At 38.0% G+C, this 11,940-nt stretch overlaps 1 protein-coding gene across 1 annotated transcript; it reads right to left on the reverse strand.

Annotated features, from left to right (window-relative positions):
- Positions 1–237: 237 nt before the first annotated feature.
- On the reverse strand, positions 238–9,248 carry chrne (cholinergic receptor, nicotinic, epsilon). The gene is made up of 12 exons (XM_044140531.1): positions 9,093–9,248; positions 4,767–4,900; positions 4,175–4,219; positions 3,944–4,053; positions 3,686–3,841; positions 3,493–3,590; positions 3,211–3,411; positions 2,623–2,737; positions 2,422–2,536; positions 2,121–2,328; positions 1,826–1,959; positions 238–1,233 (listed from the first exon to the last, which is right to left on the reverse strand). The coding sequence occupies exons 1-12, from the start codon at positions 9,157–9,159 to the stop codon at positions 1,063–1,065; spliced, it is 1,554 nt and encodes a 517-aa protein (XP_043996466.1). The 5' UTR covers positions 9,160–9,248; the 3' UTR covers positions 238–1,062.
- Between the last annotated feature and the right edge of the window lie 2,692 nt (positions 9,249–11,940).

The following is an 11,940-nucleotide window of genomic DNA, read 5'->3' on the forward strand; positions in this document are numbered from 1 at the left end:
TGGTAACAACTTTCAGATGCTTTAAGGTCAAGGAGTTTAAAAGACAATTCCACTGAATAATGAATACATTTTTTACCTTTTCTTCCTCTCAGTATTGTGTCATTTATCCTGTATCAATTTATCTTAATGTAGTACAATTTCTCGCCACAAGATGACGTTTTATCCCATTAAAGTTTTAGCAATGTGGCTCGGACTGAAAAGGCTTATTCTAAGTAAAAAGTGCAAAAAATAGGTTAGTACTTAGAGTCAAAACACTTTATTTTGGAATAATTTATTAAATACACAATTACAAATAATAATACAAAACCCAAGTCTGGGAATTGCTACAGAATCTCTGGTTCAACCACCCAAATGCTGCAACAGATATAAATCAAACAAGCCTCGATGTGCTTTCTTTGACATGAATAGCAATAACAAAAGTTACTTTATTTAGTTCAGTGTTACACATAAAAATATTGACAAAAGAATTTACCAATAAACACATAATATCATCATTTAATCCATCTGCCGTACACAAGGTCATTAAAACAAGAAGGCAAATAAGTGTTTTATTCTGCTTGCTCTGGGTTTTCTTAAGACAGTGAACTATTAGGCAACTTTTGCTCCTCACATATAAACAAAGCAGCTAAACCTCAGAGGGAGTCTCCTTTTACATACGTCTTTCCTCCAGTAAAATAAAATTTGCTTAGTCAAAACCTTCAGACTTTTCTCCTGAAATGCCTAAAGCCTAAACTTCCTCAGTTTCGAAATCTTTCTCATAGACTCAAAAGTAATAAATAAAACACAAACCATATTTTGAAGGATTTTCCTGAGCGTTATTATGATTTAGAACATAGCTTTATTGAATCACCAAAAGAAAATGCCAAAATTTAAAAGCAAATTAAACCCTCAGCTGCTTTGCAGATGATCAGTGTGATTTTGACACAGATCTATCCAACCTGACCCTAAAGGCTCGGACTTCACAAGCTGTGCTGCTGACTTACAGCACAGAGGAAAAGTGAACCTTGTAAATAAATGCTCCAAGAACAGCAATAGTTGTTTTTTGTTTTGTTTTTTGTTTTTTTAAGAAACTGGAGCATATTTCTTGTTCTCTCCAGGAAATGGGAAGTCTGGAGCTTGGTTGAAGTGCCCAGTAAGGAAGATCCCCACAGTGCCTACAGTGAAGAGGAACATGGCAGCCCAGAAACACACCTTGTCGATCATCTTTCCTATCAGAACCCAGCTTTCAATTTCCTGTGAATAGAGTAGAATAGAATAGAATAGAAACAGTATTTATTGTCCCAGAAGGGAAATTCAAGTGTAACAGCAACAACCTTAATGGGTTTTATTGGAATTGTTTTTTTTAATGCACTAACACACAGTAGGACAAAACCGTGACGTTGTAAAGCAGTAGGAAAAAGGAACTTTGTTTTAAAACGTTTATAGAAAACATAACTATTTATATTCAGCCTCCATTACTTTGATACCCATGAATAAAATCAAATCCACGATTAGTAAGTAAAGTTCTCGTGTGTGAGAGTTTGTTAGAGAAAACCAGAGAAAGAAAAAGCATAATGAAGACCAAGAAACTCAGCAGAAAGGTTGGAGGAAACATTTCTGCTACTACAGATTCCAGATAGCATGGGCTATCCCCAAGATAAAATGAGTTTAAACCAACGCACAGTTGGTTTCATCTGTATGTTGAAGCCAGAAAATTCCAGTAAAATACATTGAAGGTTATAAGATGACAAAGATACCTTAAGAAGTAAACAAACTTTTGGAAGGCACATCATATTTGTTTAAAACAGAACAAAATTAATCTGCAAACTTAAAATGCAATACTCACAGATCCAATGTCATTCTGCTGTCTTTTGCTCTCAGCAATGAAGTTGCAGGCGTCCACACACTGCTTAATCTCAGGTGCCGCCTGCGCTAAACTCTTGTACAAGTTTGCAGTGCTGCTGACATCTATATTATTCACTACAAAGATTGAGAGAATAACAGTTAGAATCAGAGTAACTCCACTAATAGAAGCAAATAATACTTTGGAGTCAACAGCATCAGCACAGGAGGAGGGGTTTTCTTCTAACTGGAGTACATAGCAAAACTTTAAGAAACTTTATCAAATGAAAATCACTCACCAATTGATCGAGTGAGGCCGTGTCTCTCTCTTTGTTTGTCGAACATCATTTCACTCCGAGGTTGTTTCAACACATATTCCTCTGCTCTCTGCATGAGGCCGAAAGAGCTGCGTCGCCTCTCCTTCAACCCGTTCATCTCTGCTGTCGCCTCACTGTCGTCCACCAACGGGGACATGCCCAAGAAACGAGGCACCATTTCCAAGAACAACTACAGGAGACAATTTGGACAGTCTTTGTTAGCTCAGGAAAACTACCGGTATGTCTGTCTTTCAAAATGTGCCATTTCCCGCCGTGGGCTTACGTGCTTGACAGTGTGGGACATGATGTGAGTGCTGGGGCTGCGGAGAGAGTAGTTCAGCACCACAATCTGATTGGTTGCAATGAGAGTTGTGACACTCATGACAAAAATGAGGTACCTGAGAAGGACATTAGAGATGATCTGTTTTGGATTAGAGTGTAAAACATAACCAGCAGGGGTCACGAGAGACTACAGATGACTCACTTTCCAATCAGAGGGACAGAGAGCGATGTCTCAGGGACCTTTTGAGCAATCAGAAACAGGAAGACAGTCTGAGCCAGCAGCACAGAAATGGAGACAGTCAATTTTTGTCCCCCAGCTGGAAGGAAATGGCAAAAAAAAAAAAATAAAATCTAAAAATATAATCACTGGACAATAATAGCAGCAATTTTTATTATTTTGCTGTCAAATTAATATTGAGGACATTAAAACTCACAAACTATTAATTAATACAATCTAATACTATATAATCAGCCACTCCAGCTAAAAAAAGAAGGTAATATAGAATAACTTTCATGTCACTTCATTTAGACATAATGAGATTAGCATGTAGCATAACACAACCTCCATATTTACAACTTTAAGCCCAACTCCCCTTTGTGTCCACATCTATTAAAACAACAAAAAAACTAATTTAGGAGGAAATTAAATTAGATGAATGAGTTCTATTTTTGATATGATTCTCATGCGCCCCCTTTCCAATGCTGCCCTGGACAACTGCCCATACAACCCACCAATTTTCTGTTCTTTTTTTGTTTTTAAGTGCTGTCATTAATAGCAATTTGCACTGGCCTTGAGCAGGAAGGAAGTAGGCCAGTACAACCAGCGAGGAGATGAGAGAGCAGGGAAGGATGATGTTGATGATATAGAACAGGGGCTTCCTCTGAATGACCAGGTTGAACACAATCTCCTGATATTCCAGGTCGTCGGGGGAATACCTGGAGTTGATCATCTTCCTGGCTGGTCGGTGGACAATGGCCCACTCACCGTTCTCTGTAACAGGGCCACATAAACAGTCGGGGTAAACATGCAGAGTTTCAATATTAGGATAGTGACAAAATGGATTTTGTGTACCTGTAAAAGCAGCTGGGTCAATATGCACCCACTCGAATATTTCATTGTTTTCAGTGGCCAAGATCAAGTCCAGTTCATTGTAACTGTAAGTTTGGGATCTTTTTTGGGTTTTTGACAAGAGAAAAGAGAAGAAAGACAGTTATGATGCAGCGTGAGACCTGCATACTGTGTTTTATTTTATTTTATTTTTTACCTGAATACCAGTGTGCAGTTTTGATAGTCAAATGGGAAGTAAGTAATTTCAATTGCACAGGTGCTACGATAGATAGCAGGAGGCAGCCAGTACATCCACCCATCACTGCTGATCAGGACATTTGCATAGTAAGCCACATCAAACTGGCCATCAATGCTGCACAAGAAGAAGAGAAATTGGAAACAATGCTGAGGCTGCATTCTTGTCTGCAGCAGGAAAAAATATGCAGTATTTGACACATTTTTGCAAAGCTCTCACTTGTTCTCAAGGACTATGTCAGGAAGCCAAACCGTGTTGTATGGGACCCGGATAACTTGAATGCCGTGATAATTGCTCTCGTTCCAGGCAAGGCGATAATCAGACCATTGCTGTTGATGACATTTGAGAGGAAAGGTCACCAATGACGTTAAAATACAGACATGGCTGGAGTCAAACAAGAAAAAAAGAGAGACATATTGCTTCCATTAAATGAAAAGAGAGTAAACTTACAATTTCAATCCATACATTGGTTGTTAGAGTCTCTTCCTTTTCATTCTGAAAATTCGGTGGAGAAGCAGAAAAAGAAAAGCACTGAACATTTACTGTCTTTAAATAGAACCAATAGTGTGCTGAGAAGCTGATCAAAGTGGTACATCTTGTAAAACAATTTGTTTTCACAGTTTGTTATGTCTTAGCTTGATTTTGGACCAACACAAAGTAGTGAATACAGGAAAGACACACTGAAGGTTTCAACAGAATTTAGGTCTGAACTTTGATTGGGTGAGAACATGACCAAACATTCTACCAAAATGTTCATGAAGCTGTTTGTTCACTAATGTTTTCCAAGAAACTTCACAAGAACAGGAGTATTTGTTGTCCTGGTGAAGCAGTTGACTTGATTTTATGCAAATATGAAAGCACACTTTTTAGATTTCTTTTACAAAAATATAAGCTTTTGTTGATCTTTTACATAAAACCTCATTCAAATACATTGAGGTCTGTGGTTGGGAAGTGGAAGTCTTTTTGCAATGAAGTTTGCTCTTATCTTTTATTTGTGTTTTCTTTTTCTTTTTTTCAACAAATGACAGCTTGCAGGTCTTACCAGTGAGATAAGGTTCGTCAGCGTCAGCTTGATCATAACCTGCACTTTCTCCTTAGGTTCAACTGCTGGACGAATGTTCTTGTTGTAGTTTTTGAACAAGTCGTAGATCAGCTCGGACTCCTCGTTACACACCACTGCAGGAATGAAACACAGGATGTAAGAGAGACACCCGGGGAATTTTCTCCCAGCGATCACGACATATTCAGTAAAACATGAAATCAATCTGCTAAGTTTAATCTATAACTTTAGCCTTATTGTACATCTGTCTTCCAAGTGTTTGATGCCATATGCAGAAACATATAATTTCTACTATACTGAGCAACCCTAAATCTGCACTTTAAATCAGGCTTGGCTCATAAACCCTAGAATTGGTTTTCACGTTTTGTAATGAAAGGTCAAAGTTACACACTACAAAACATGGAATCATGTTCTCCCTTATGAGCCGGCAGCCTGGCTGGTCCTGCCAGGCGCAAATATTTAATCTACCCATGGGACAGTTTGCATAGCTGCCGCTCTGTAATGACAGCGGTGACAGCTGTTTCATTTTTTTTTAATCATTAAATACAGTTGAGCTTCATATAAGATGCATTCAGAGACAAACAAAATCAAAGTGTGAAAATCTGAATATCTAACTGCAACAGTATTTGAGCGTCTCTAAATAAAAATTATTTTTAAAAAACGTTAAAGAACAGAAATCTGTGAATTTGGTTTGACCTGCAGTAATAAAAATAACATTGCACTGCATATCCGTTTGAAACAATGCTGTTGACTTCAGTGCAGGGCAATTTGAACTGAACAGTATGTACTTATCTTCTAAATACAGCTCACTCAGTCAACTCAAGTGCATAAAAGGTTTAGTCAGTATTTAATGTCAGCTCTTTGACCTCTCTTCACTTCCTGCAGCTGATACGTAAATCATCGTGAAGACAAGCGTAGAGAAAAGAAATCGTACAGAGGATGGCAGAAGGGTGGATCAAGACTTTGACAAACAAAACCTGCAACATGATTATGCCTTGTGACATGAAGGCATAATAGATCATCTTGACAGCATCTTGTGTCAGAGCAACATGACCATACAGGTAAATATTACAACATCGCTGTTGCAGCTTTGTAAATAACTGACTTGTTGTGCCGAGCCGATCACTGGCAAATGGCACAAAAAAAATACATTCAGGTCAATGACAATGTATAAAAATGTATTTACAATGCATGATGCAATTCTCACCAGGTTAAAAAGTGCAGCCCAAAATTCAGAAATACAAACAAACAAAAAAAAATTAATTACTCATTCTTGTCTCTACCCTCTCTGCTTTGATTTGTCATCCTCATTTAGGAGTATATCTTTAAAAGATCGAAGGAGTTATTTATTATTTCAGTAAAGATATATTTAGATGTGTGACATTGCTGGCTTCACCTCTGATGTGCAACGTTTTAGAGCAGTTCCAAAATCTCAGCCAATGTTTTCTACAATATTTGGGACATATTTCAGAAAATCCATTCTGAAAACTCTAGTGTGCATGAACACACCAGATGTGGCCTTTCACATGAAAACTACTTTCTCCCCAAAGTCTAACAAAAGAGCCGGTGGCTCAAAAGGCTGTTCACTGATACAGATTTCTTTCTTTCTAAACTTCCCCCTACAGAACATCATGTCTTATGCAGGAAATCCATCCGGAGTGCAATAATGCATTTCTTCAGTTAATGCTCATCAAATGACGTCTTTAATACATATTGACTGGGTCATGCTGAAGTGAAGGGATACAGAGACAGGACAGATTTCTGGACTCCAGCCTCATGAAGTATTATCAAGAACAGTATCAAGAATTAAACAGGTTCGAAAGGGATGCTGGCTGCTGAGTCCAGTAGCTCTGACCGGCATCCAGATGCAGCTGGTTTTGATAGAACATCACTGGGCTGTATTTATGCTTAGTTTTGCTTTTTTATATTTATGAGTGTCACATATGGAATAGAAATAAAGCATGTGAAATCCTTCCTGTAGACTCCTGAAAGACCAGTTGTTTTTATTTTAGTAATCTGTATTTAGCCAAATAAAATCCCCTGAGAGAAAGAACTCTTTCACAAGGTTGACCTGGGCAAGAAGGAAGCAGCACACATCAGGTAAGACAAGACAAGTAAGCAGAAATAACAGAAATAGGCATTAGAAATATAGAAATGCCAAAAATTTGACAACAAAGGGCAGTAGTTGTGACAATACTAATTTTAAAACAGTGGCAATTTAAGATTTAAAACAAATATCTGTGGTCAGTAAATGTTTGATAAAGTTAAACTTTTAATTATCTAATTATTTTGCGAAAGTGATTTACATTTTTTTTAAATAAAACATTACTTACAGTTTACAAAATCTGTATTATTATTCTCGTTTTATCTTGTGTTTCAGATCCTTTTAAATAGGCCTTACTGTGATTTAAAATAAAACTTGTAATTGATTACATTAATAATTAATGTATGTTAGTTTTCATATATTCCTCAGCTGAAGTGAACTCATTTTAGTGATAAGTAAATCCCGATCCGAAAATTATTCAGACAGTTCTTGTTGTCCTTAAATGACTGATAAAGAGCATCAGAAAAAAAATCTAGTGGATTATGAAACTGTATATTCAGATAGTTTGATGTATGGCGTTTCTGTTTTTCTGTCACACTCAGACATTTTAAATAGATAACTAGAGTAAACAGAAAAAGCCGGCTCAATGATGATTTCTTTGATTAAGAGAAAAAATCCAAACCAACCAGAAATAGTTTCCCCTGTTACAGTTATTATATCTTTACCAGATATCAGTGTTAAACTGGAGGATTTTCTTCTAAAGAGCAGGATTCATGTTTCCATCAATTATAACAAACCATCGTCACAATAACACCACCATGTCGATCTGTCACTATAATGTCCTTTTCCTGAAGTGCTATTAGTTTTGCATCGGCTGTAAAATGAAATTTTGAAAAAGTTTCCCTTTTATCCTGTCAATCCAAACACTCTTTTCCAAAAAGTCTTGAAAATAACACAAACTGTTTAGCAAATACAAGTGAAGTGTTTGTCTTTTTGTGTCAGCATTTGTTTTCTTTTAAGTTTTCCCATGGATGCAGTTTTTGTCCATATTTCTTCTTGATGAACTCTGACCTTAACTGACACAAGTGAGGTCGGAGATGCTTCAGATGTGGTTCTGGGTTCTTTTATAACCTCCTGGATGAGTTGTAGTATGTAATTCTGATAGGCTGGACACTTCTAGGAAGATTCTTGTCCATAATTTCCATTTGTGGCTCTCATTGTAGATTTGAACCTGGTTTAATAACTCTTCCAGACTGGCAGACTTTAGATTTTGACATTGTGTGTTGTTTTCTTTTAGCCTATTTCATGTTGCCAAAGAAATTATTACAATTTTTTGACAAGAAACTTTACATCAGACAATACTTACTTGTGAAAATGAGCCAAGCTTTAAAAAAGATAATGTGGTTTACCGCAGTAAATTTACTATTTAACAAGAATAGTCAAACACTTTCTCACAAAGGGCCAGTAATTATTAACCCTTTAACTGAAAGTGGAATTTTAAAACTGCTTTTGTATTTGCCCTAGTCATCATTGTCTGACCATAATTTATAAAAATGACAAAAGCCAACAGATCAACAATCCTAACATTCCTATTTGTACAGGGTAAAAAAACAACAACCACAAAGCAGAATTCACTGAAAAACGTCCCTTTGAATCATAATCTGCGTTGGGATCCTGTATGTTGGGGCCTTGACTGTTTTCAACGCGATGAGTTGTGTGTTGCTGTCAGTAGGATCAAAGATCCTGCACAACCACCCCACCGCTGGCCCCACACACTTTACATATCTGAATTCAATATCAGGATCGTTCAAAAATAAAGAATAATAACAATCCTTCATTTTGGTAATGCTCCCACACATCTGTTACAGGTACTGCTTTCCCCTTTTCCTACTCTCACATTAATCCTGCTATCATGTTGTTCAATTAAACTGTATAAACAAATTAAAAAATATGCTTAAAATGACCATTTGGAGATTAAATTCAGTTTCAAAAACAGAAACCAGTAAAAGTCCTAGTAAGCGTAACAAAAACTTTGCATTCTTACTAAATTCCATCTCACTTTGTTTCGTCTTATGGGTTGTAAATGGTTAACATGACTTACTTCTTGACCACAGAACATTTTCTACGTATAATGAATCGCTAAAAGAAAGACCTTTAGAGTTGCTCATCCTTGAACACTGATCGTCTGTCCACATATAGCATCATAACTGCACAGCGTGCCAGTCACTGAAGAGCAACCAAAAGTTTGCAAACACACCACTTACCCAGGCTCGTTAGAGTCCCCAGAGCAGTCAGAAATACGAAAAATATCCCTAAACAGTACAGAGCCATTATGTCCCCTGGAGCCCCCTAATGCATTCCACTTGACTATGTTTAAATATAAAGTGTGAGGAGGAGAAAGAGTGTGAGAGTAAAGACCGAAGGGGAAGAGCCTTAAATCCCCCCTATCAAACACCCTGACTGTTGTCCAGCCCCGCTGTCGGTCTATCCGAGGCTCGGGTTACACAGCAACTGGAGGCACTAAACCAGGACTTCAAGTCACACTCCAGCCATCCACAATAATCATCATCAAGATCATTTAACAACTACAGCAATGCAACCCGTCCATCCTGTGTGCTTTAGTTTCTGAAACTGCTTCCTGCCGATATGCATATGTCCAGTTTTATTGGCGGCGTGGATTTGTTTTTAGCTGCTTTTTGCGTGAAACTAACGAAAAGGCACGGACTCACAGACCCCCATTGGGGTCGCAAGGAGAACAGGTGACTGGATGTGTGGGCCCGCCCCCTTCCCATCAACCCCCCTCTGCTATGAATGCTGGGTATTAATACATACTGCAGACTCATACCACTTCCACTGCAGGAGTCCTGCAGCAAGACGGAGACTGTGGATTACCAGTATTAATAGGAGACACTGCTTAGAAAAATTAATAAAACACAGAGTCTCTGATCTGCATCAAGATAAGTCAGCTAACTTTTATGTTTTCTGCCGCTCACTTCAAGATGGCAGTCAAAATATACCTGACATACTTTACTGTTATAATTTTAGCTGTGAGTAACAAAGATAATGTCTTTATTCAGGGCGAAGGGTGACAGAGGGAAATCTGGAATGTGCCATGTGAGTTGCTCAGAATGTGACGTACTTCTAAATATACAGCAAGGAAAACAGAGATGGGCTTCTTTACAGTAACTAGAGTTTAGAGAGGGTGTGTGTGTCTCACACTTACAACTCAGACGCAGGTCTAGAGCAGTCCAACTTCCAGTTTAGAAAACACTTATGTTTACATCCAGGAAAACATCAAAAAAGTACAAAAATAAGTTTTCAACGAGGGTCTTCGACTGAAGCTGTGTGTATCTCTTACTGAACGGCCTTTCATAAACCAAGAAGCAAATAAAACCACGGAGATATGACACACAGACAGGAAAAAGAAAACATGCAACAAAAAAAGGGTTGCATATCTTTAGGACAAAAAGGAAATGACAAAGAAAATACTCAACACTTTAGTATAAACACTTTAGAAAAATAAATCTACAAAAGAATAATGAGATACTGATTCAGATACAGAATCAAAAACCAAACAACATTTTTGTCTTCATATTTTGTTACTTTGAATAAAGTAGTAATGTTGCAGCTGATCTCTGCACATTTCTCCCACAAGAGCTAGCAAATAAAGTCAAGTACACAGTGCACGTGGCAGCAGCCTCTTTTTCCCTATCAGTGCGTCGAAGATTGTAGGGGAAAACCCAGATTTGAAGGGCCATTGAAATGTTGTGCCAATTAAACAATTTTCCAAGCCGCTCACTTGAAAATAAGTCACAATTTGGTGGCTACTTTCCTTTCTAATTCCAGTGAAAACAGCACACTAGTCAGACTACTTTTTCTCACTTTGCTTCCTCAATTCCAACCCAGCTTTTGTTATAGATAAACAACAATTTGCAGTCTGTGAAACGGTGCTGTCGTTTATTTAAGGTTGTTGAACATGAAACCCGACACGTCAGGGAATATGCTCTGAATTATAAAAGGCTGCACTGAGTCAAGATTTGCAGAACCACCTCTCTTGGGGTACGTCTCTACAACAAGGGTGTGAAACTCCAGTCCTCGAGGGCCGGTGTCCAGCAGCTTTTAGATTTGCCTCTGCTGCACCACACCTGAATGGAATAATTAGGTCACTAAGCCTCTGGAGAACTGATCATTCCAGTGTTTTGTATCTGTGGCACATCTAAAAACTGCAGGACAATGCAGGCCCTCCAGGACTGGAGTTTGACACCAGTGCTCTACAAGCTTTGAACATCTACAGCCCCCATATTTTGCCCATTCCTCTTTGTAAGACAGCTAAAGGTCAGTCATATTGCATGCAACCAGAACCCTAACCCTGCAATTCCGAGGTGTCTAACAGGGCAACACAGACGGATAGCACCAGAAACAACCATGCCCACACACATACTCCCTCCTAACTGCAATTCAGAGAAGCCAGTTAACCTAACATTCATATTTTCTTTTATTTGACTGTTGGAGGAAGCTACGATACCCCGGAGAACCCACAAATGTACGGAGAAAACATGCAGAACGCCCGCCATAGGCGAGAGTCAGACAAGGAACTATATAGTGCTGCAAAGGTTACAGTGTTAACTGCCCAGCATTTATTTCCTCACCAATAAATCCAAATAAAATACATTAAAGTTTTGAAATAAGTCAAACGTGAACACTTTTTTTTTGTGTGAGAATAATAATTGTTTCAAGACAACATGTAAAAGAGTTTCCAGCTGTATGCATGCATAGAGTAACTTACATGTAAAAGAGTTTCCAGCTGTATGCATGCATAGAGTAACTAAAGTATTTATGTGGCTACTGAGGGTAATTTGTAGCTTCACGTGTTAGATAAGGGCTTTATTGCAAAGAGAAGAACAGATAGGCAGACCTCAGTTGTAAATATTTGGATCTTTTTTTTTTAATATAATGTTTCAGTGAACACACCAGTCAAAGTTCTGCTCACCAACCTCTTCAAAAGAGCCTCTTTGGTTTAAGTTTACACTTGCAGAGGCATCACAATGGTTGCAAAGTAATGATGTGAAGCCAAATACCTGCAGCTGGTGAATGAGTCCCTTCATCCCCCTT

This window comes from Gambusia affinis, linkage group LG15 (genome assembly GCF_019740435.1).
Source record: "Gambusia affinis linkage group LG15, SWU_Gaff_1.0, whole genome shotgun sequence".
Classification (NCBI taxonomy): Eukaryota; Metazoa; Chordata; class Actinopteri; order Cyprinodontiformes; family Poeciliidae; genus Gambusia; species Gambusia affinis.